Here is a 24,026-nt window from a genome sequence, read left to right on the forward strand (position 1 = left end):
ATGATTGAATCACCCACTGATAGTGGGAAGCAAAATAATGTCCTGTAAGTATGGCCACGTCCTAATCCCATGTGGCAGACAGAATAATGGCCCCGAAGATGTCCACGTCCTAATCTCCATGTGGTAGACAGAATAATGGCGCCAAAGATGTCCACCTCCTAATCTCTATGTGGTAGACAGAATAATTACCCCAAAGATGTCAATGTCCTAATGCTATGTAGTAAACAAAATAATGGCCCCAAAGATGTCGACATCCTAATCCCATGTGGTAGACAGAATAATGTCCCCAAATATGGCCACATCTTAATCCCATGTGGTAGACAGAATAATGGTCCCAAAGATGTCCACGTCCTAATCCCATGTGGTAGACAGAATAATGGTCTCAAAGATGTCCACGTCCTAATTCCCATGTGTTACACAGAATAACAGCCCCCAGCATGTTCTTACCTGGATGAGCATCCTGTCGACACATTACAGAATGCTCTCTATGGAAGGAGGACTTTTATTCCAGGGATATTGCCATGGAGAGATGATTCTGGACTGTCCCCATGGGCCTGACATATAATTATAATTGTCCTTATAACGGCCAGGTGCGGTGGTTCACGCCTGTAATCCCAGCACTTTGAGAGGTTGAGGCAGGTGGATCACCTGTGGTCAGGTCAACATGGTGAAACCCCATCTCTACTAAAAATACAAAAATTAGCCAGGTGTGGTGGCAGGTGCCTGTCATCCCAGCTACTCGAGAGGCTGAGGCATGAGAATTGCCTGAACCTGGGAGGCAGAGGTTGTAGTGAGCTGAGATCGTGCCACTGCACTCCAACCTGAGTGACAGAGCAAGACTCTATCTCAAATAATAATAATAATAATTAATAATAATAATAATTGTCCTTATAAGAGGGAGGCAGGAGAGTCACAGTCCAGTGAGATATGAGGAGGCAAGAGCAGGCCTGAGTGACAGCAACCACCAATGAAGAAAGTCAGCCTTTTCTAGACGTGGGAAAGGGAGGGAAATGAATTTCCATCTTGTCTTAGTCTGTTTTGTGTTGCTACAAAGGAATTCCCCAGGCTGGGTAATGTATTTTAAAAAGAAGTTTATTTGGTTGGACGTGGTGGCTCACGCCTGTCATCCCAGCACGTTGAGAGGCCGAGGGGGGCGGATCATGAGGTCAGGAGTTTGAGACCAGCCTGACCAACATGGTGAAACCCTGTCTCTACTAAAAATACAAAACAAAACACAAAATTAGCCAGGCGTGGTGGCTGGCACCTGTATTCCCAGCCACTTGGGAGGCTGAGGCAGGGGAATTGCTTGAACTGGGGAGGCGGAGGTTGCAGTGAGTCGAGATTGCGCCACTGCGCTCCAGCCTGGAGACAAAGTGAGACTCCATCTTAAAAAAAAAAAAAAAAAAAAGTTTTATTTGACAAATGATTCTGCAGACTGTACAGGAATCACGCCTTCAGTATCTGCTACTGGTGAGAACCTCAGCAACTTCCACTCCTGGTGGGAGAGGAAGGGGAGCTGGTGTTACATGGTGGGAGAGGTGGCAAGAGGCAGGGAAGGAGGTACCAGCCTCTTTTTCTTTTTACCTTTTTTTTTTTTTTTTTTTTTTTGGAGACAGAGTCTAACTCTGTTGCCCAGGCTGGAGTGCAATGGCGTGATCTTGGCTCACTGCAACCTCTGCCTCCCGGGTTCAAGCAATTCTGCTGCCTCAGCCTCCTGAATAGCTGGGACTACAGGTGCACCTGCCGCCACACCCGGCTAATTTTTTGTATTTTAGTAGAAACGGGGTTTCACCATGTTGCCCAGGCTGGTCTCGAATTCATGAACTCAGGCAATCTGCCCGCCTCGGCCTCTCAAAGTGCTAGGATTACAGACGTGAGCCACTGCACCCGGCCACTAGCCTCTTTTTCATAACCAGCTCTTTCAGGAACAAATAGAGAAAGAACTCACTCATTACTACAAGAAAGACACCAAGCCATTTATGAGTCTGCCCCCCTTGATTCAAACACCTCCTGCCAGGTCCCACCTCCAACCTGGAGAAGCAAATTTCAAACTGAGATTTGCAAGGGACAAACAACCAAACTATATCATCACTTTGTCCTCCAGAAGGAACCAGACCTGCTAAAAACTGGGTTTTTAACCCAGGGAGGCCTGGCACTGTACAATAATAAATAAATTTTTTTTTTTTTTGAAATGGAATCTCACTATGTCATCCAGGCTGGAGTGTGGTGGTGTAATCTAGGCTCACTGCAACCTCTGCCTCCTGGGTTCATGCCATTCTCCTGCCTCAGCTTCCAAAGTAGCTGGAACTATAGGTGCCCGCAACCACGCCCGGCTAATTTTTTGTATTTTTAGTAGAGACGGGCTTTCACCATGTTAGTCAGGATGCTCTCAATCTCCTGACCTCCTGATCTGCCTGCCTCGGCCTCCCAAAGTGCTGGGATTACAGGCGTGAGCCACCGTGCCCGGCCATGAATTTTTTTTTTTTTTTTTTTTTTTTAATGAGATGGAGTTTTTCTCTTGTGGCCCAGGCTGGATTGCAATGGTGCAAACTCAGCTCAGCAGGTCAGTTATTCAAGGAGGAGACTAGACAGTGCCTCAGTGGTTGGATTGGAGGGAGATGCAAAAGCTTCTTGGAATCTAAGCATCTTTGTGAAATATCACTTTTTTTGAGACAGAGAGATGGGGTCTTAGTTTGTTACCCAGGCTGGAGTGTGGCGGTGAAATCATAGCTTACTGTCAGCTTGAACTCAAGTGATCCTCCCACCTCAGCCTCCCAGATAGCTGGCACTACAGGCACAAGCCACCAAACCCAGCTAATTTTTGCATTTTTTGTAGAGATAGGGTCTCGCTATGTTGCCCAGACTGGTCTTAAACTCCTGTCTCAAGCAATCCTCCAAAGTGTTAGGGTTACAGGCATGAGCCACAGCACCCAGCCAAATATCAGGTTTTTATTATTTATTATTATTATTTGTTTTGAGATGCAATCTTGCTCTGTCGCCCAGGTTGTGTGCAATGGCATGATCTTGGCTCACTGCAACCTCTGCCTCCCGGGTTCAAGTGATTCTCCTGCCTCAGCCTCCTGAGTAGCTGGGGTGATGGGCATCCGCCTGGGTTAATTTCTGCATTTTTCGTCCAGATGGGGTTTCACCATGTTGGGCAGGCTGGTCTTGAACTCCTGACCTCACGTGATCTGCCCACCTTGGCCTCCCAAAGTGCTGGGATTATAGGCATGAGCCACCGTGCCTGGCCCGAAATATCATGTTTTTAAATAAAAACATAGAAAATTATATAAAGGCTCACAGCATCATCAACAAGAAAACAGTTCCCCAGTGTCGTGGAGGCAGAGATGTCCATGCCCTTCCTACACCCTCTGGGTCTCAGGTAATTTCCTTCACAGTCAAGACCTCTTCGCGGTAGCCTTTCCCTTCCTCTGGGGCGAATTCCTCCCAGATGATCTGAGAAAAAGGAGGATTCAGGCTGTCAGATCTTCACGAGCTCAGCCTGGGACTCAGTGGGCTGTGCTTATTTTCTTTTTCTCCCTCAAGACAGAGTCTCACTCTGTTGCCCAGGCTGGAGTGCAGTGGTGTAATCTCAGCTCACTGCAACCTAGGCCTCCCGGGTTCAAGCGATTCTCCTGCCTCAGCCTCCTGAGTAGCTGGGATTACAGGTGCCCACCGCCACAAATTTAACTTATTAGATGAGGCCCACCCTTCTCCTTTAGACCTTCGACTGATTAGATGTGGCCCACTCTTCCCCCTTTAGACCTTCGACTGATCAGATTAGGCCCACCCTTCCCCTCTATACCTTTGACTGATTAGATGAGGCCCACCCTTCCCTCTTTAGACTTTTGACTGATTAGATGAGGCCCACCCTTCCCCCTTTAGACCTTTGACTGATTAGATGAGGCCCACCCTTCCCCTATATACCTTCAACTGATTAGATGAGGCCCACCCTTCCCCCTTTAGACCTTCGACTAATTAGATAAGGACCACCCTTCCCCCTATATACCTTCAACTGATTAGATGAGGCCCACCCTTCCCCGTTTAGACTTTTGACTGATTAGATGAGGCCCACCATTCCCCCTTTAGACCTTTGACTGATTAGATGAGGCCCACTGTTCCCTACATACCTTCAACTGATTCGATGAGGCCCATCCTTCCCCCTTTAGACTTTTGACTGACTAGATGAGGCCCACCCTTCCCCCTATATACCTTCGACTGATTAGATAAGGCCCACCCTTCCTGCTTTAGTGGCTACTGGCTAAATTTTGTATTTTCAGTAGAGATGTGGTTTCACCATGTTGGCCAGGCTGGTCTCAAACTCGTGACCTTAAGGTGATCCACTCGCCTCAGCCTCCCAAAGTGTTGGGATGACAGGCGTGAGCCAGTGTGCCTGGCCAGGGGTTTTTCCTGGGGTAAAGATCTGAGACAGATCCACCCGTGCAGCCTCATAGTTGTTGATGAACAGGGTGGCCTTTGGAAGAGCTTGTGAGCATGAAATTTGGGCAGGGTACAGCAGGTGCTAAGCCCTTGGGGCTGACGGAGCTCAGAGAAGGGAAGGTTGAAGCCTGAAGCCGTCATCCTGGCACCTCGATGTGGGGGACCCCGGGGGTCATTGGAAAGCAGGGGCCAGGGAGGAGGCTGGTGTGGGGGTGGAAGGTAATGGAATGACAGATGGCCGGGTCTAGGACGGGGGTGTGCAAGTGGAAACCGGGAGGATGCGGGTCACACAGATCCCTCATCCTCTCTGGGGTCTTGCTCTTAGTCACCCTCTCTGGGGTCTTGCTGTTGAGCCTCTCTCTCGGTCTCTCTGCCTCTTTTCTCTGTCTCCCTCTCTGTCTCTCTTTCCTCCCCCTCTCACCTTCTTCCACCCCCATCTCTGGGTCTCTCTCTATCTCCAGCTTCCTGTGTGTCTACCTCTTTCGGGTTGAGTCTCTCTGTTTCTCTTTCATCTCTTGGTCTCTGTCTCGGATACTTGGCACCAATGATATCTCGGATACCCAGCACCAATGACGTGTCCCTGTGACTAGGCTACAGTCCCCAGTTATTGAATCAAACCATGACTCACGGGCTGCTACGGAGGTGCTCTGTAGATGTCAACTTCACAATCAGCTGATTTCCAGGAAAAAGAGATAGGACTGGAGAATGTGGGTGGGCCTTATCTAATCAGTCAAAGCTCTAAAAGGGGTGGGCCTCATCTAATCAGTTGAAGGTCTAAAGAGGTGTGGGCCTCATCTAATCAGTCAAAGGTCTAAAGGGGGTGGGCCTTGTCTAATTAATAAGCTGAAGGTCTAAAGGGGAAGGAGGGAAGGGTGGGCTTCATGTAATGAGTTGAAGATCTAAACGGGAAGGGTGGGTCTCATCTAATCAGTCAAAGGTCTAAAAAGGGAAAGGTGGGTTTCATCTAATGAGTCGAAGATATATAGGGGGAAAGGTGGGTCTCATCTAATCAATTGAAGATATAAAGGGGGAAGGATGGGCCTCATCTAATCAGTCAAAGGTATGAAGAGGAAGGTGGGCCTCATCTAATTGTTGAAGGGTGGAAGGGGGAAGGGTGGGCCTCATCTAATCAGTTGAAGGTCCAAAGGAGAAGCGTGGGCCTCATCTAATCAGTCGAAGGTAATGGGGGAAGGGTGGGCCTCATCTAATCAGTCAAAAGTCTAAAGGGGGAAGGGTGGGCCTCATCTAATCAGTCGAAGGTATATGGGGAAGGGTGGGCCTCATCTAATCAGTCAAAGGTCTAAAGGAGGAAGGGTGGGCCTCATCTAATCAGTTGAAGGTATATGGGGGAAGGGTGGGCCTCACCTAATCAGTCAGAAGGCTAAAGGGGGAAGGGTATGCCTCATCTAATCAGTCAAAGGTATATAGGGAAGGGTGGGCCTCATCTAATCAGTCAAAAGTCTAACGGGGGAAGGATGGGCCTCATCTAATCAGCCGAAGGTCTAAAGGGGGAAGAGTGGGCCTCATTTAATCAGCTGAAGGTCTAAAGGAGAAGGGTGGGCCTCATCTAATCAGTCAAAGGTCTAAAGAATAAAAGCTGAGGTTCCCCTGACAAGAGTTTTATTTCCTTTTTAAAAATTTCATCTCCTACTCTGAGAATGCAGGACGGTTCTGCCTCTGGGATGCAGCATTAGCCCTGGCCTGACTTTCCAGCCTGCTGGCCTACTGCAACATAAGGCACAGTCCCTGAGCCAGAGAGAGGTGGGTGGGAGAGGAATGCCACTGGGGTCTCGGGGTGCAGGTCACATGGTTCCTCGCACTTGTTCACCCTCTCTGGGCTCTCGCTGAGACTAAGTCCCACTCCTCTGTCTTCCCTGTCTCTCTCGGTGTCGCTGTGTCTCTTTTCTCTGCCTCCCTCTCTGTCTCTTTCCTCCCTCTGTCTCTCTCTTCCACTCCCATCTCTTGGTCTCTGTCTCTTTCTGTCTCTCTCTCTCTCTCTCTCCCCTCTCCGTGTCCACCTATGTCTCTCCCTCTGTTTCTCCCTCTGTCTCTCTGTCTTTTTCTCTTTGTCCCTGTCTCTCTCTCTCCTTCTCCGTCTCCCTCTCTTTTTCTGTCTCTGTGTCTTTCTCTGTGTCTCTCTGTCTTTGTCTCTCTCCCCTCTCTGTGCCTCTGTTCTTCTCTGTCTCTCTCCTCTCCCTGCTGCGGTTGTTTTTTTGTTTTGTTTAGTTTTGTTTTTGATATAGAGTTTTGCTCTTGTTGCCCAGGTTAGAGTGCAATGGAGCGATCTCGGCTCACTGCAACCTCCGCCTCCTGGGTTCAAGTGATTCTCCTGCCTCATCCTCCAGAGTAGGTGGGATTACAGGCATGCACCACCACACCTGGCTAATTTTTGTAATTTTAGTAGAGACAGGGTTTCTCCATGTTGGTCAGGCTGGTCTTGAACTCCCGACCTCAAGTGATCCACCCGCCTTGGCCTCCCAAAGTGCTGGGATGACAGGTGTGAGCCACTGCGCCCAGCCCCCGCCTGGGTCTTTGTGTTTGTTTTTGTCTGTCTCTGTTTCTCCATCTCTGTCTCTCTGATTGTCTTTTTCTCTTCATATGTCTCTGTCTTCCTCTCTGTGTGTGTCTCTCTCTTTCCCTCTCCCTTTTCTCCCTCCTCTCTGTTTCTCTCTCTGTCTGTGTGTCTGCCTTTGTTTCTGTCAGTCTGTCTACCTGTTTCCCTCTCTTTTGTGTCTCCTCATTCTCTTCTATGTTCCTCTCTCTCTCCTCCATCTCTCTCCCTCCATCTTTCTCTGCCTCTGTCTCTTGTCTCTTTATTTCTGCCTCTCCTCTCTACCTTCTTTTTTCTTTTGAGATGGAATCTCACTCTGTCACCCAGGCTGGAGTGCGGTGGTGTGATCTTGGCTCACTGCAACCTCCGCCCCCTGGGTTCAAGACATTCTCCTGCCCCAGCCTCCCGAGTAACTGGGATTACAGGCGTGCACCACTATGCCCAGCTAAGTTTTTGTATTTTTAGCAGAGATGGGGTTTCACCATGTTGGCCAGGCTGGTCTCGAACTTCTGACCTCACGTGATCCACCTGCCTCAACTTCTCAAAGTGCTGGGATGACAGGCGTGAGCCACCATGCCCAGCCCTCTCTACCATCTTCTCCTTTTTTTGACCACTACCCTGCCTCAGTTTCTCCTGATGGAGCTCACAGATACAACCCTGACCCCAATCCAGGAGAAGATCCTGACCCAGACTGACCCGGGAGAAGGCCCAGGAGTGGGATACAGATTCCCGTCTCACCCATGGCGACGCTGTGGTCGCTGCTGGTGGAGAAGCAAGATGGTTGACACTCAGAGGCCATGTCCCACGCTCCCCACTCCCCACTTCCCATCCCAGGTCACCGCTCCACCCATCCCTACCTACCTCGTCTTCCACCTCATGGTTATCATTCAGTTTGTCTTTGATCTGCGGAACTGGCGGGAACAGTTGCTGTATCCTAAGGAACCTGAGACACAGAGAAAAGTGTGAAGAGAACGAACCGCAGGTCACCAGAGTTCCTTCTATCAATGCCCTGTGCCGAGGGATGCTGCGTGCAGGGTGTCTGCTCAACTATGCAAAACAGCTTCACTAAGAATCACCAAGTGACGAAAATCCTAAGGAACTAGGCCGGGTGCAGTGGCTCACGCCTGTAATCCCAGCACTTTGGGAGGCTGAGGTGGGTGTATCACTTGAGGTCAAGAGTTTGAGACCCGCCTGGCCAACATGGTGAAACCCCGTCTCTACTGAAAGTACAAAAATTAGCTAAGCATCATGGTGCACACCTGTAAATTCCAGCTACTCAGGAGGCTGAGGCAGGAGAATCGCTTGAACCTGGGAGGTGGAGGATGCAGTGAGCTGAGATTGCACCACTGCACTCCAGCCTGGGCAACAGAGTGAGACTCCATCTCAAAAAAACAAAACAAAACAAAACACCTCCAACCCAGAAACCATGCTCTTCAAGGCTGGTGGGATCAAGGCAGGCGTTTCGCCTCTGCAGCTCAGCCCTTCAACACCAGTGACCTCAGACTCCCTGAAGCTGCCCACAGCTGACTGCCTCTTCCATTCCCATCCCTGTGCCTGAGAGGCTGAGGGAAGATTCTAGAAAGATTCCCTGTGAGCATCACTGTGTATTCCTATAGGATTTCCTGTTCTTTCAGTTCTTTTTGTTTGTTTTGAGACGGAGTCTCACTATCACCCAGGCTGGATTGCAGTGGTGCAATCTCAGCTCACTGGAAGCTCTGCCTCCTGAGTTCAAGCTATTCTCCTACTTCATTCAGCCTCATGAGTAGCTGGGACTACAGGAACGCACCACCATGCTTGGCTAATTTTGTAATTTTAGTAGAGACAGGGTTTCCCCATGTTGGTCAGGCTGGTCTCAAACTCCTGACCTTAGGTGATCCTCCCACCTCAGGCTCCCAGAGTTCTGGGATTACAGGCGTGAGCCACTACGCCTAGCCTAGTTCCTTAAGATTTTCATCATTTGGTGATTTTTTTCTTTTTTTTGAGACGGAGTCTCTTTCTGTCACCCAGACTGGAGTGCAGTGGCATGATCTCCACTCACTGCAAGCTCCGCCTCCCAGGTTCACGCCATTCTCCTGCCTCAGCCTCCCGAGCAGCTGGGACTACAGGCACCCTCCACCACGCCGGGCTAAATTTTTAGTAGAGACGGGGTTTCACCGTGTTAGCCAGGATGGTCTCAATCTCCTGACCTCATGATCCACCCGCCTCAGCTTCCCAAAGTGCTGGGATTATAGGCATAAGCCACCACGCCCGCCCATTTGATGATTCTTAGTGTGTATCTGTGTGGTCCCTGAATCCAATGACAGATGCCCTTCTACGAGACAGAAGAGGAGACACAGACACACAGGAGGTCACGTGGAGACGGAGGCAGAGACGGCAGTGATGCAGCCACAAGCCCAGGGACGCAGGGAGCCCCCAGGAGCTGGGAAAGGCAGAAAGGATCGTCCCTTAGCGGCAAAGCCACAGGAGACAGGAAGATACCGTAACCTTTGTGCCTGCAGCTGAGCTCTGCGGGGGTCTCACGTCCAGCAAAAACGTGGGGTCCCAAGCAAGTTCTCTGTATTACTGGATGGGTCATGGAACCACCAGGTAGCTTTGCAGACTGTGTTTCTCTCTTTTTATTTATTATTATTATTATTTTTTTGGAGATGGAGTTTCGCTCTTGTTGTCCAGGCTGGAGTGCAACGGGTTGATCTCGGCTCACCGCAACCTCCGCCTCCTGAGTTCCAGCGATTCTCCTGCCTCAGCCTCCTGAGTAGCTGGGATGAGAGGCACCCGCCACCATGCCCAGCTAATTTTGTATTTTTAATAGAGATGGGGTTTCTCCACGTTGGTCAGGCTGGTCTCGAACTCCCGACCTCAGGTGATCCTCCCGCCTCGGCCTCCCAAAGTGCTGGGATGACAGGCGTAAGCCGCCGTTCCTGGCCAAGGCTGTGTTTCTCTTTCTCAGAGACAGAGACTTTGGGGAAAGCTCTTTGCTCCCGGCCTGGCCTGTTTGCCTGGGGGAAGCCCAGGTGTTTCACAGATTACCTTTTAAAGAGGAAGCCGAGGACGATGGCACAGACAAGGGTTCCCACAATCAGGAGCACATAAATGTACACAAAGCTGAGGTTTCGGTCGTCAGAGCCTAGAGAGACATACAGGTTTGCGTCTGCGGTGAATCGTTGATTGACGTGTGAAAGGAAATTAAATCTCTTCGGGTATCCAAATGCATTTAGCCAAAGGGAACAGTCAAGCTGGGAACTGGGACCAGCAAACCTGCCTCCCTCTTTTTGGTTCCTAAGTAAGATGGCTCTGAGATGAAAGGCGACATGCCTGCCCCATGTTTTGCGCACAAGGAAATTTGTGGTGAGCTGTTAAAACTTCGCCACCATGGGCCAGACGTGGTGGCTTATGCCTGTAATCCCAGCACTTTGGGAGGCTGAGGAAGACAGATCACTTGAGGTCAGGAGTTCGAGATCAGCCTAGGCAACATGGTGAAACCTCGTCTCCAAAAACACAAAAATTGGGCCAGGCACGGTGGCTCACACCTGTCATCCCAGCACTTTGGGAGGCCGAGGTGGGTGCATCATCTGAGGATAGGAGTTCGAGACAAGCCTCACTAACATGGTGAAACCCCGTCTCTATTAAAAAAAATACAAAATTAGCCAAGCATAGTGGCGTGTGCCTGTAATCCTATCTACTTGGGAGTCTGAGGCAGGAGAATCGCTTGAACCCGGGAGGCGGAAGTTACAGTGAGCCGAGATCGTGCTGTTGCACTCCAGCCTGGGTGACACAGCGAAACTCCATCTCAAAATAAATAAAGAAATAAAAATAAAATTATTTATTTATTTATTGAGACGGAGTCTCGCTCTGTCACCCAGGCTAGAGTGGAGTGGCGCAATCTTGGCTCACTGCAAGCTCTGCCTCCCGGGTTCACGCCATTCTCCTGCCTCAGCCTCCCAAGTAGCTGGGACTACAGGCGCCCAGCACCATCCCAGGCTAATTTCTGTATTTTTAGTAGAGACAGAGTTTCACCATGTTAGCCAGGATGGTCTCAAACTCCTGACCTCGTGATCCGCCCGCTTCGGCCCCCCAAAGTGCTGGGATTACAGGCATGAGCCACCGCGCCCAGCCTATTTTATTTTATGTGAGACAGACTCTCGCTCTGTTGCCCAGGCTGGAGTGCAATGGCATGATCTGGGCTCACCGCGAACTCTGCCTCCTGGGTTCAAGTGATTCTCCTGCCTCAGCCTCCCACGTAGCTGGGATTACAGGTACCCGCCACTACGCATGGGTAATTTTTGTATTTTTAGTAGAGACCGGGTTTCTCCATGTCTGTCAGGCTGGTCTTGAACTCCTGACCTATAGTGATTTGCCTGCCTTAGCCTCCCAAGGTGCTGGGATGACAGGCGTGAGCCACCATGCCTGGTTAAAATTTTATTTTTTGAAACAGAAATTGTTGGCCAGGTGTGGTGGCAGGTGCCTGTAGTCCCAGCTACCACGGAGGCTGAGGCAGGAGAATCGCTTGAACCTGGGAGGTGGAGGTTGCAGTGAGCCGAGATTGCACCACTGCACTCCAGCCTGGGGGATAGAGCGAGACTCCGTCTCAAAAATAAATACATACATAAATAAATGATTCAGGAGCAACAACTGATATTAACAGAGCTTCAGATGGATAGTTTAGCAAGGGATATTAAGATCCCCAAGTCTGGCATATGCATTGGACAGAGGAGGATACTGAGGGTCAGAGTGACTGCAAGACTTGGTAAATATCCGGCAACAGTACTCACTCTAAAAGCATTTTAGAGGGAGACATTATCTCCTTAGACAGTCACTGGAATATATTCTTAACCCAAGTAGAGGAAAGAGGAATAAAATGGAAAATCAGTAGAACAGGCTGAGCATAAATATTTCAACCATTGGGACATGAAGGTTGAGGCTAAGAGCGGACCCCTGTGAGATCTGCATCCTCCAGTTCAGGGTCCACCGTGTCCACCCCTGGGCCACACTGGCACTAAGTGTCCCATAAACCAAGACTGTAGGGTTACACTGGGTTCATGGAAACTGTACGGTGATGCTAGGGTTGTGAGTGGTTCAACTGTATGTGGGGCAGAGTATGCTGCTGTCTACACTGGATCCAGGTAGACATTGGGCAGGCTCTCCTTCTTGTCTACATTGGGTCTAGGTGGAGGTGGGGCAGGGTCTCCTCCTGTCTACCCTGGGTCCAGGCAGACATGGGTCGTGGGTAGGGGACTGTAGGGTTACACCGGGGGTCATGTGGGGTTACGCTAGGGGTCGTGAGTAGGGGACTGTAGGGTTACGCTGGGAGTCATGTGGGGCAACACTGGGAGTCGTGAGTAGGGGACTGTAGGGTTACGCTGGGGGTCATGTGGGGCAACACTAGGAGTCATAAGTAGGGGACTGTAGGGTTCCACCAGGGGTCATGGGTATGGGACTGTACAGTTACACTAGGGGTGGTGAGTAGGGGACTGTAGGGTTATACCAGGGGTCATGGGTGGGAAACTGTACAGTTACACTAGGGGTCATGGGTAGGGGAATGTAGGGTTCCACCAGGGGATGTGAATAGGGAATTGTAGGGTTCTGCCAGGGGTCATGGGTACGAGACTGCAGGGGTCGTGGGTAGGGGACTGTAGGGTTCTGCCAGAGGTCATGGGTAGGGGACTGTAGGGTTACACTAGAGGTTGTGAGTAGGGGACTGTAGGGTCACACTACGGCTCATGAATAGGGGACTGTAGGGTGTCATGAGTAGGTGTCATGAGTAGGAGACTGTAGGGTTTGTGAGTAGGGGACTGTAGGGTTCCGCCAGGGTTGTGAATAGGGAATTGTAGGGTTCTGCCAGGGGTCATGGGTAGGGAACTGTATGGTTACGCTAGGTTTGGTGAGTAAGGGACTGTAGGGTCATGAGTAGGGGACTGTAGGGTTCGGCCAGGATGGTGAATAGGGAACTGTAGGGTTCTGCCAGAGGTCATGGGTGGGGGACTGTACGGTTACGGTTGGGGTTGTGAGTAGGGGACTGTAGGACCATGCTAGGGCTTGTGAATAGGGGACTGTAGGGTTACTCCAGGGATCATGAGTAGGAGACTGTAGGGGTGATGAGTAGGGGACTGTAGGGTTCTGCCAGGGTGATGAATAGGGAACTGTAGGGTTCTGCCAGGGGTCATGGGTAGGGAACCATACGGTTATGCTAGGTGTGGTGAGTAGGCGACTGTAGGGTTCTGCCAGGGTGGTGAATAGGGAACTGTAGGGTTACACCAGGGGTCATGGGTAGGAGACTAGGGGTCGTGAGTAGCGGACTGTAGGGTTCTGCCAGAGGTCATGGGTGGGGGACTGTACGGTTACGGTAGGGGTTTTGAGTAGCGGACTGTAGGGTCATGCTAGGGCTCATGAATAGGGGACTGTAGGGTTACTCCAGGGGTCATGAGTAGGAGACTGTAGGGATCGTGAGTAGGGGACTGTAGGGTTCTGCCAGGGTGGTGAATAGGGAACCGTAGGATTCTGCCACGGGTCATGGGTACGGAACTTTACGGTTACACTAGGTGTGGTGAGTAGGGGACTGTAGGGTTCTGCCAGGGTGGTGAATAGGGAACTGTAGGGTTATGCCAGGTGTCACGGGTAGGGAACTGTATGATTACGCTAGGTGTGGTGAGCAGGGGACTATAGGGTTATGCCAGGGGTCATGGGTAGGGGACTGTACGGTTATGCTAGGGATTATGAGTAGGGGACTACAGAGGTCATGAGTAGGGGATTGCAGGGTTATGCTAGGTGTGGTGAGTAGGGGATTGTAGGGTTATGCCAGGGCTCATGGGTAGGGTTATGCCAGGGCTCATGGTTACGCTAGGGGTCATGAGTAGGGAACTGTAGGGGTCGTGAGTAGGAGACTGTAGGGTTACTCCGGGGGTCGTGAGTAGGGGACTGTAGGGTTACACTAGGTGTGGTGAGTAGGGGACTGTAGGGTTACACTAGATCTGGTGAAAAGGGGACTGTAGGGTTACGCTGAGGGTCGTCAGTGGGGTCTGTGGTTTCACTTACTAGTAGGTTTTCCGTGCCAGTCTGGCTATTCTAGAAGCAAAACAAAACACAACACAAGGCTCATCGTTTCCATTTCTAAAACACTAGATGGTTCACACAGTGTCTCTCTTGGTGTGAGCACTGAATGGGAAAGAGTCCCTGAGGAGTGGTGGGCAGGTCTCCTTCCATAAACCCCGAATCTAAAAGACAGGTAGAATGAGGAGCTGTAAACACAGAATTCTTCCTGGCCAGATATCTTCCTGTAACCCATCCAGAAAGGTCCCACTGGCGTTGGGGCTCGGTATTCTCCTGTCTTCCAGGTAGATATGGAGCAGGCTCTCCTTGTCTACACTGGGCCCAGATGGTTGTGGGACAAGATCTCCTCTTGTCTACACTGGATCGAGGTGGACGTGGGCCAGCGTCTCTTCCTGTCTACACTGGGTCCAGGTAGTTGTAGGACAAGAGTTCCTCCTGTCTACACTGGGTCTCCATGGAGGTGGCGCAGGGTCTCCTCCTGTCTACACTGGGTGGAGGTGGAGGTAGGATCGGGTCTCCTCCTGTCTACACTGGGTCCAGGTAGACATGGGGCAGGCTCTCCTTCTTGTCTACACTGGGTCCAGGTGGTTGTGGGACAAGATATCCTCTTGTCTACACTGGATCGAGGTGGACGTGAGGCAGGGTCTCTTCCTGTCTACACTGGATCCAGGTAGTTGTGGGACAAGAGCTCCTCCTGTCTACACTAGGTCTATGTGGAGGTGGGGCAGGGTCTCCTCCTGTCTACACTGTGTGGAGGTGGCAGTGGGGTTGGGTCGCCTCCTATCTACACTGGGTCCAGGTAGTTGTGGGACAAGATCTCCTCTTGTCTACACTGGAGCGAGGTGGATGTGAGGCAGTCTCTCTTTCTGTCTTCACTAGGTCCAGGTGGTTGTGGGACAAGAGCTCCTCCTGTCTACACTGGGTCTATGTGGAGGTGGGGCAGGGTCTCCTCCTGTCTACACTGGATGGAGGTGGAGGTGGGGTCGGGTCTCCTCCTGTCTGCACTGGGTCCAGGTAGACATGGGGCAGGGTATCCTTCTGTCTACACTGGGTGTAGATGGAGGTGGGGCAGGGTCTCCTCCTAGCTACACTGGGTCCAGGTAGACATGGGGCAGGCTCTCCTTCTTGTCTACACTGCATCCAGCTGGAGGTGGAGCGGACGCTTTCCCTTGCTTGTGGCATCGTCCCCCACACCTCCCGGTCCACTTCCTGGTTCCATGGGTGCAGGATCATCCTTGTCCATCCTCCCTGCAACCTTCTTCAAGGTGGCTTCACAGGCCACAGACCCTTCACCTCTTCCTCCGCTACCCGAAGTGCATTCACCCCAGAGTCACTGCTCACCACCCACCCATCCTTCCCCCAGGCCACTTCCCTGGGATTCCCAGGCTCCTGTGTGGGTGTGTCCTGTACGCCTCCCTCCTGGTGCCCAGCCCTGGGGAGCTCTCACCGGCCTTTCTGTGGACGTCCAGCTGGTACTGAAAGTCCAGGTACGATAGCTTCTGATAAGTCCTGGGCTATTTCCACTGTACGAGGCAGTGCGTCGTGTTGCAACGTACAGTGACATTGCCCGGAGGGTTGAATCGTTCTGCAATGAGGGCGCAGGACCCACCCCTGAACCAGAAAGGTCCTGTCTACACTGGGTCCAGGTGGAGGTGGGACAGGGTCTCCCCCTGTCTACACTCAGTCCAGATGGACACAGAGTAGGGACACCTCTTTGTCTACACTGGGTCCAGGTGGAGGTGGAGTAGGGAAACCTCTTTATCTACACTGGGTCCAGGTGGACCTGGAGTAGGAACACCTCTTTGACTACACTGGGTCCAAGTGGAGGTGGGGCAGGGTATCCTCTTGTCTACACTGGGTCCAGGTGGAGGTGGTGCAGAGTCTTCTCCTGTCTACGCTGGGTGCAGGTGGAGGTAGGGCAGGGTCCCCTCCTGTCTACACTCGGTCCAGGTGGAGGTGGACTAGGGACACCTCTTTGTTGACACTGTGTCCAGGTGGAGGTGGAGTAGGGACACCTCTTTGTCTACACTGGGTCCAGGTGGAGGTGGAATAGGGACACCTCTTTGACTACACTGGGTCCAGGTAGAGATGCGGCAGGGTCTCCTCCTGTCTACACTGGGTCCAGGTGGAGGTGGTGCAGAGTCTCCTCCTGTCTACACTGGGTCCAGGTGGATATGGAGTAGAGACGCCTCTTTGTCTACACTGGGTCCAGGTGGAGGTGGTGCAGAGTCTTCTCCTGTCTACGCTGGGTGCAGGTGGAGGTAGGGCAGGGTCCCCTCCTGTCTACACTCGGTCCAGGTGGAGGTGGACTAGGGACACCTCTTTGTTGACACTGTGTCCAGGTGGAGGTGGAGTAGGGACACCTCTTTGTCTACACTGGGTCCAGGTGGAGGTGGAATAGGGACACCTCTTTGACTACACTGGGTCCAGGTAGAGATGCGGCAGGGTCTCCTCCTGTCTACACTGGGTCCAGGTGGAGGTGGTGCAGAGTCTCCTCCTGTCTACACTGGGTCCAGGTGGATATGGAGTAGAGACACCTCTTTGTCTACACTGGGTCCAGGTGGAGGTGGGGCAGGGTCTCCTCCTGTCTACACTGGGTCCAGGTGGATATGGAGTAGAGACACCTCTTTGTCTACACTGGGTCCACGTGGAGGTGGTGCAGATTCTCCTCCTCTCTACACTGGGTCCAGATGAATATGGAGTAGAGACACCTCTTTGTCTACACTGGGTCCAGGTGGAGGTGGGGCAGGGTCTCCTCCCGACTACACTGGGTCCAGGTGGATATGGAGTAGAGACACCTCTTTGTCTACACTGGGTCTAGGTGGAGGTGGGGCAGAGTCTTCTCCTATCTACACTGGGTTCAGATGCAGGTGTGGCACAGTCTCCTCCTGCCTACACTGTGTCCAGGTGGAGGTGGTGCAGAGTCTCTTCCTGTCTACACTGGGTCCAGGTGGAGGTGGGGCAGAGTCTTCTCCTGTCTACACTGGGTCCAGGTGGATATGGAGTAAAGACACCTCTTTGTCTACACTGGGTCCAGGTGGAGGTGGGGCAGAGTCTTCTCCTATTTATACTGGGTTCAGGTGCAGGTGTGGCACGGTCTCCTCCTGTCTACACTGGGTCCAGGTGGAGGTGGTGCAGGGTCTCCTCCTGTCTACACTGGGTCCAGGTGGATATGGAGGACAGACACCACTTTGTCTACACTGGGTCCAGGTGGAGGTGGAGTAGGAACACCTCCTTGTCTCCACTGGGTCCAGGTGGAGATGGGGCAGGGTCTCCTCCCGTCTACACTGGGTCCAGGTGGATGTGGAGTACAAACACCTCTTTGTCTACACTGGGTCCAGGTGGAGGTGGGGCAGGGTCTCCTGTCTACACTGGGTCCACGTGGAGGTGGTGCAGAGTCTCCTCCTGTCTATACTGGGTCCAGGTGGATATGGAGTAGGAACACCTCTTTATGTACACTGAGTCCAGGTGGAGATGGGGCAGGGTCTCCTCCTGACTACACTGGGTCCAGGTGGATATGGAGTAGAGACACCTCTTTGTCTACACTGGGTCCAGGTGGAGGTGGGGCAGGGTCTCCTCCTGTCTACACTGGGTCCAGATAAACGTGGAGTAGGGACACCTCTTTGTCTACTCTGTGTGGGGAAAAGAAAGAGAGATCCAGGGGCTGGGTGACATAGCTCACGCCTGTAATCCTAGCACTCTGGGAGGCTGAGGTGGGCGGATCACGAGGTCAGGAGATTGAGACCATCCTGGCTAACACGCTGAAACCCCATCTCTACTAAAAATCCAAAAAAATTAGCCGAGTGTGGTGGCGGGCGCCTGTCGCCCCAGCTACTCAGGAGGCTGAGGGAGGAGAATAGCATGAACCTGGGAGGCGGAGCTTGCAGTGAGCCAAGATCGCGACACTGCACTCCAGCCTGGGTGGGCGACAGAGTGAGACTCTGTCTCAGAAAAACAAAAACAAAAAAAAAAAAAGAAAGAAAGAAAAAAAGGAAAAGTGATCAGACTGTTACTGTGTCTATGTAGAAAAGGAAGGTAAGAAACTCCATTTTGATCTGTATTTTGAACCATTGTTTGGCCTTGAGATGCTGTTAATCTGTAACTTTAGCTCCAACCTTGTGCTCACAGAAACATGTATGGAATCAAGTTTGAAGGGATTTAGGGCTGTGCAGGATGTGCCTTGTTAACAATATGTTTGCAGACAGTATGCTTGGTAAAAGTCATCGCCATTCTCCATTAACCAGGGACACAATGCCCTGCGGAAAGCTGCAGGGACCTCTGTCCAAGAAAGCCTGGGTATTGTCCAAGGTTTTCCCCGACTGAGACAGCCTGAGATATGGCCTCGTGGGAATGGAAAAACCTGACTGTCCCCCAGCCCGACACCCATAAAGGGTCTGTGCTGAGAAGGATTAGTAAAAGAGGAAGTCCTCTTGCGGTTGAGATAAGAGGAAGCCCTCCGTCTCCTGCATGCTCCTGGGAATGGAATGTCTCAATGTAAAACCCGATCATACATTCGTTCTGTTCTGACAGGAGAAAACCACCCTGTGGCTGGAGGTGAGATATGCTGGTGGCAATACTGATCTGTTACTCTTTGCTACACTGAGATGTTTGGGTGGTGAGAAGCATAAACCTGGCCTGCGTGCACATCCAGGCATAGTAGCTTCCCTTGAACTTATTTGTGACACAGATTCCTTTGCTCACATGTTTTCCTGCTGACCTCCTAGCCACTATCACCCTGTCCTCCTGCCACATTCCTCTTGCTGAGATAGTGAAAATAGTAATCAATAAATACTGAGGGAACTCAGAGACAGGTGCTGGTGCCGGTGCCAGTCCTCCGTATGCTGAGTGCCGGCCCCCTGGGCTTACAGTTCTTTCTCTATACTTTGTCTCTGTGTCTTATTTCTTTTCTCAGTCTCTCATCCCACCTGACGAGATATACTCACAGGTTTAGAGGGGCTGGCCCCTTTCACACTGGGTCCAGGTAGAGGTGGGGCAGTGTCTCCTCCTGTCTACACTGGGTCCAGGTGGAGGTGGTGCAGTCTCCTCCTGTCTACACTGGGTCCAGGTGGACGTGGAGTAGAGACACCTCCTTGTCTACACTGGGTCCAGTTGGAGGTGGTGCAGGGTCTCCTCCTGTCTACACTGGGTCCAGGTGGAGGTGGACTAGGGACACATCTTTGTCTACACTGGGTCCAGGTGGAGGTGGTGCAGGGTATCTTTCTGTCTACACTGGGTCCAAGTGGAGGTGGGGCAGCTACCAGGTACAGGAGAGATACCCAGTGGGGCAGGCGGTCCAGGGTGGGAGGTGGGGATGGGCTCAATGGGCAGGAGTCACACTTCTGTGAGACTTCTAAGCCTGAAGAGGCTGGGAACGTCCAACGGGATGAAGGAGTCCATGGGTGGGATGCGGTGGGCTTGGGAAGAGGACAGTGTGTGGGCATATGGGGCTGGCTCCAAGAGGCCAGACAGGAGTGGGGCACTGGGACATGAAGAGATGTTGGTGAGGAAGAAATGAACAAAAAGAGGAAGGAAAGAGGAAAGAAGTGAAGGTGAAGGAAGGAGAGGAAGAAGGAAGGAAGGAAGAAGGGAGGGAGAGAGGGAGGGAGGGAAGGAAGGAGGGAGGGAGGAAGGAAGGAAGGGAAGGAAGGAAGGAAGGAAAGGAGGAAGGAAAGAAAGAAAGAAGGGAAGAAAGAAGGCAGAAAGGCAGGAAGGAAGGAAAGAAGGAAGGAGAGAAAGAGGGAGGTCAGGTGTGTTGGCTGACACCTGTAATCCCAGCACTTTGGGAGACTGAGGCCAGCCCGGCCAAGATGGTGCAACACAGTCTCTACTAAAAATATAAAAATTAGCTGGGCATAGTGGCGGGCACCTGTAATCCAAGCTACTAAGAAGGCTGAGACAGGAGAATCGCTTGAACCTGGGAGGCAGAGGTTGCAGTGAGCTGAGATTGCACCACTGCCCTCCAGCCTGGGCAACAGAGTGAGACTGTATCTCAAAAAGAGGAAAGTTAAATCGGCTCAGTTCTAATTTGTTACTTTTTTTTTTGTTTGTTTGCTTGCTTGTTTTTGAGACAGAGTCTTGCTCTGTCACTCAAGCTGGAGTGCAGTGGCACAATCTCACCTCACTGCAATGCCCACCTCCTAGGTTCAAGTGATTCTCCTCAACCTCCCGAGTAGCTGGGATTACAGGCATGTGCCACCATGCCCGGCTAATTTTTGTATTTTTAGTAGAGATGGGGTTTCCCCATGTTGGTCAGGCTGGTCTCGAACATCTGATCTCAGGTGATTGGCCTGCCTCGGCCTCCCAAAGTGCTAGGATTACAGGTGTGCGCCATCACACCTGGCCTCAGTTACACAGATTTTGAGGCGAATTCCATTTCACCTATAAACAATAGGAAAATCATATGTGTTATTCTCACCTATTTTCTTTGTGTCCAAAAGTGAATCTAAGAATTGGATGCCGATTTCTCGGCTGGTTCCATTAACCAGAAAGTAATTGCAAGACGTTAGTCCTGACAGGCTATCCAGGTGACATCCCACATGGGTTCCCGAGTCTTGTATGTAATAAGGACACCGGATCTCCCTTTTTCTCCTGAAAGATTAGAAAGTGTTCAGAGAGCAATCAGGAAAACAAAACAAAACACAAAATACAAAACAAAACAAAAACAAACATAAAACAAAAACACAAAACAAAAACACAAAAACACAAAACAAGAAAACACACACAAAAAAACACAAAACAAAACAAAAACAAATACAAAACAAAACAAAAACACAAAACAAAACAAAAACATGAAAACACAAAACAAAAAACACAAAAACACAAGAAAAAACAAAAAACACAAAACAAAACAAAAACACAATAACACAAAACAAAACAAAAACACAAAACACAAAACAAAACAAAAACACAAAAGACACAAAAACATGAAACAAAACAAAAACAAACACAAAACAAAACAAAAAACACAAAACAAAACAAAAAAACACAAAACAAAGCAAAAAAGCAAAAACACAAAAACACAAAACGAAAACAAACACAAAACAAAACACAAAAACACAAAACATAACCCCCAAAACACAAAACAACACAAAAACATGGAACAAAAAAAACAAAAACACAAAACAAAAGAAAAACACAAAAACACAAAACAAAACAAAACTAAAAAATACAAAAACACAAAACAAAACAACAAGCCCAGTGCGGTGGCTTACGCCTGTAATCCCAGAACTTTGGGAGGCCAAGGTGGGCGGATCACTTGAGGTCAGGAGTTCAAGACCAGCCTGGCCAGCATGGTGAAACCCCGTCTCTACTAAAAATACAAAAATTAGATGGGTGTGATGGAGTGCACCTGTAGTCCCAGCTACTCGGGAGGCTGAGGCAGGAGAATCGCTTGAACCCGGGAGGGAGGCACAAGTTGCAGGGAGCTGAGATCACACCACTACACTCCAGCATGGGTGATAGAGCAAGACTCTGTCTCTAAATAAATATATAGAGCCTGGTGTGGTGGCTCATGCCTGTAATTCCAGCACTTTGGGAGGCCAAGGCAGGCAGATCACTTCAGGTCAGGACTTCGAAAACAACCTGGGCAACATGACGAAACCCAGTCTCTACTAAAAATACAAAATTTAGCTGGATGTGGTGGCGGGCGCCTGTAATCCCAGCTACCTGGGAAGCTGAGGCAGGAAAATTGCTTGAACCCAGGAGGTCAAGGTTGCAGTGAGCTGAGATGGTGTCATTGCACTCCAGCCTGGGCAACAGAGCAAGATCATGTCTTAAAAAAAGAAAAAGAAAAAAAAAACTAGCGTGATTTTTCTCCCGTCCCTGCATTCCTCATAATTCTTCACATGAGGTGAACACTTACTTTGAGTTTTGTATGTACAAAAAATACTGGACGTCACGGAGGGCCATTGAACCCCTTGCCCAGGTACAGTTCATGAAATCCACATTGTAGATGAAACAGGGGAAATTCTGAGCAGCGGTACCCTCCCTTCCTGGGAAGAGGCAGAAACAAAATAATTTTCACTCCGAAGCTCAACGGGATGTACTTTGATGCTGGCGGGATGGTGATGGGTAGTGCTGTAAACAGATCTCTGAGCTGTCCTGCTTACCTGAGTTTGGATAAAGCAGTTTTTGCTGAAATCCTCTTTGACTGGTATTCACGTGAACCTCAAATATGACTCCTCCATGTAGACGAATTTCACGAAATGTGCACGAACATTCGTTGTTACTGAGCTGAAGAGTTGCAACCAGACAGAGCCGATTAGGAAACAACCTTCTGTCTCCTACCACTCTTCAGGCTGGAGTGCAGTGGTGCGATCTCGGCTCACTGCAACCTGCGCCTCCCAGGTTCAAGTGATTCTCTTGCCTCAGCCTCCCGAGTAGCTTGGATTACAGACACCTGCCACCACACCCAGCTAATTTGTGTATTTGAAGTAGAGACAGGGTTTCACCATGTTGGCGAGGCTGGTCTCAAACTCCTAACCTCAGGTGATCCACCTACCTCGCCCCCGCAAAGTGCTGGGATTACAGGAGTGAGCCTCCACGCCCGGCCATGGTATTGGTTTTTACCTGGATTTGGCGACGCACGCCTGCCTCCCTTTGTGAAATCATCCCCCTACGCTTCCTCCGAGGAATCTGAGTGGATATGCCAAATACCAGCTTGCAGGTGAAAACTCAATCTTACACTCTAGCAGTGCTAAAAGTATCAGACTAGAGGCCAGGTGCAGTGGCTAACACCTGTAATCCCAGCACTTTGGGAGGCTGAGGCGGGTAGATCACTTGAGGTCTGGAGTTTGAGACCAGCCTGGCCAACATGGTGAAACCCCATCTCTACTAAAAATACAAAAATTAGCCAGGTGTGATGGCAGGTACCTGTAATCCCAGCTACTTGGGAGGCTGAGGCAGGAGAATCTCTTGAACCTGGGAGGCACCGGTTGCAGTGAGCTGAGATCACTCCCCTGCACTCCAGCCTGGGCAACAGACAGAGACTCCATCCCCCCCAAAAAAGGATCGGACACAGTGGCTCACACCTGTAATGCCAGCACTTTGGGAGGCCAAGGCGGGAGGATCACTTGAGGTCAGGAGTTTGAGACCAGCCTGGCCAACAACCCCGTCTCTACCAAAAATTACAAAAATTAGCCAGGTGTGATGGCAGGCACCTGTAATACCAGCTACTCGGGAGGCTGAGGCAGGAGATCTCTTGAACCTGGGAGCCAGAGTTTGCAGTGAGCTGAGATCACGCCACTGCACTCCAGCCTGGGCAACAGACGAGACTCCATCCCAAAAAATAAAGGTCGGACACGGTGGCTCACACCTGTAATGCCAGCACTTTGGGAGGGCAATGTGGGGCAGATCATGAGGTCAGGAGTTCGAGACCAGCCTGACCAACATGGTGAAACCCTGTCTCTACTAAAAATACAAAAAATATCCGGGCATGGTGGCAGGTGCCTGTAATCCCAGCTACTCAGGAGGCTGAGATAAGAGAATCGCTTGAACCCAGGAGGTGGAGGTTGCAGTGAGCCAAGATCACACCAGTGCATTCCAGCCTGGGCAACAGAAGTGAAACTCCATCTCAAAATTAAAAAAAAGTATGTCATCTGGGGTCACATAGTAAGACCACCCATCCATCCATGTAACATCTATCTATAGAATTGATTATCAATCTCCCAATCATCTATTATCACCTATCAGTCAATAAATCATCTATCACCTATCTATCGATCATCTATATTTCTCTCTTCCTCTCCCTCCTCTTCTATACTCTCTTTTTCTGTGTTTCTCCCTCCTTCCCTCCCCTCTCCCCACTCTTCTGTCTCTGTCTCCTGTGTTCCAAAAACCCTGACCTTAATCCCTTGGGGGACCAGGATGGTGACACACTGACAAAGTCACTGACACTTTCTCCACCCTTCTTCCACCACAGACCCAGACGCACATCCAACTGCATTTGTCAGGATTTCTCTTCCCTTGGGGTAAAATACGTTCTTGGGCTAAA

General features: G+C 50.7%; 1 protein-coding gene across 1 annotated transcript in view; it reads right to left on the reverse strand.

Annotated features, from left to right (window-relative positions):
- Positions 1–3,378: 3,378 nt before the first annotated feature.
- The window catches only part of LOC129025638 (granulocyte-macrophage colony-stimulating factor receptor subunit alpha-like), a 28,185-nt gene continuing 7,537 nt past the window's right edge, over positions 3,379–24,026 (reverse strand). Inside the window, exons 3-10 of the mRNA XM_054473284.1 lie at positions 22,144–22,267; positions 21,897–22,026; positions 20,452–20,623; positions 15,487–15,602; positions 14,021–14,050; positions 11,922–11,984; positions 7,853–7,934; positions 3,379–3,456 (exon numbers count right to left, since the gene is read on the reverse strand). Coding sequence (XP_054329259.1) covers positions 3,379–3,456; positions 7,853–7,934; positions 11,922–11,984; positions 14,021–14,050; positions 15,487–15,602; positions 20,452–20,623; positions 21,897–22,026; positions 22,144–22,267 — 795 coding nt within the window. The remainder of the gene's footprint in view (positions 3,457–7,852; positions 7,935–11,921; positions 11,985–14,020; positions 14,051–15,486; positions 15,603–20,451; positions 20,624–21,896; positions 22,027–22,143; positions 22,268–24,026) is intronic.

This window comes from Pongo pygmaeus, chromosome Y (assembly GCF_028885625.2).
Source record: "Pongo pygmaeus isolate AG05252 chromosome Y, NHGRI_mPonPyg2-v2.0_pri, whole genome shotgun sequence".
Taxonomy (NCBI): domain Eukaryota; kingdom Metazoa; phylum Chordata; class Mammalia; order Primates; family Hominidae; genus Pongo; species Pongo pygmaeus.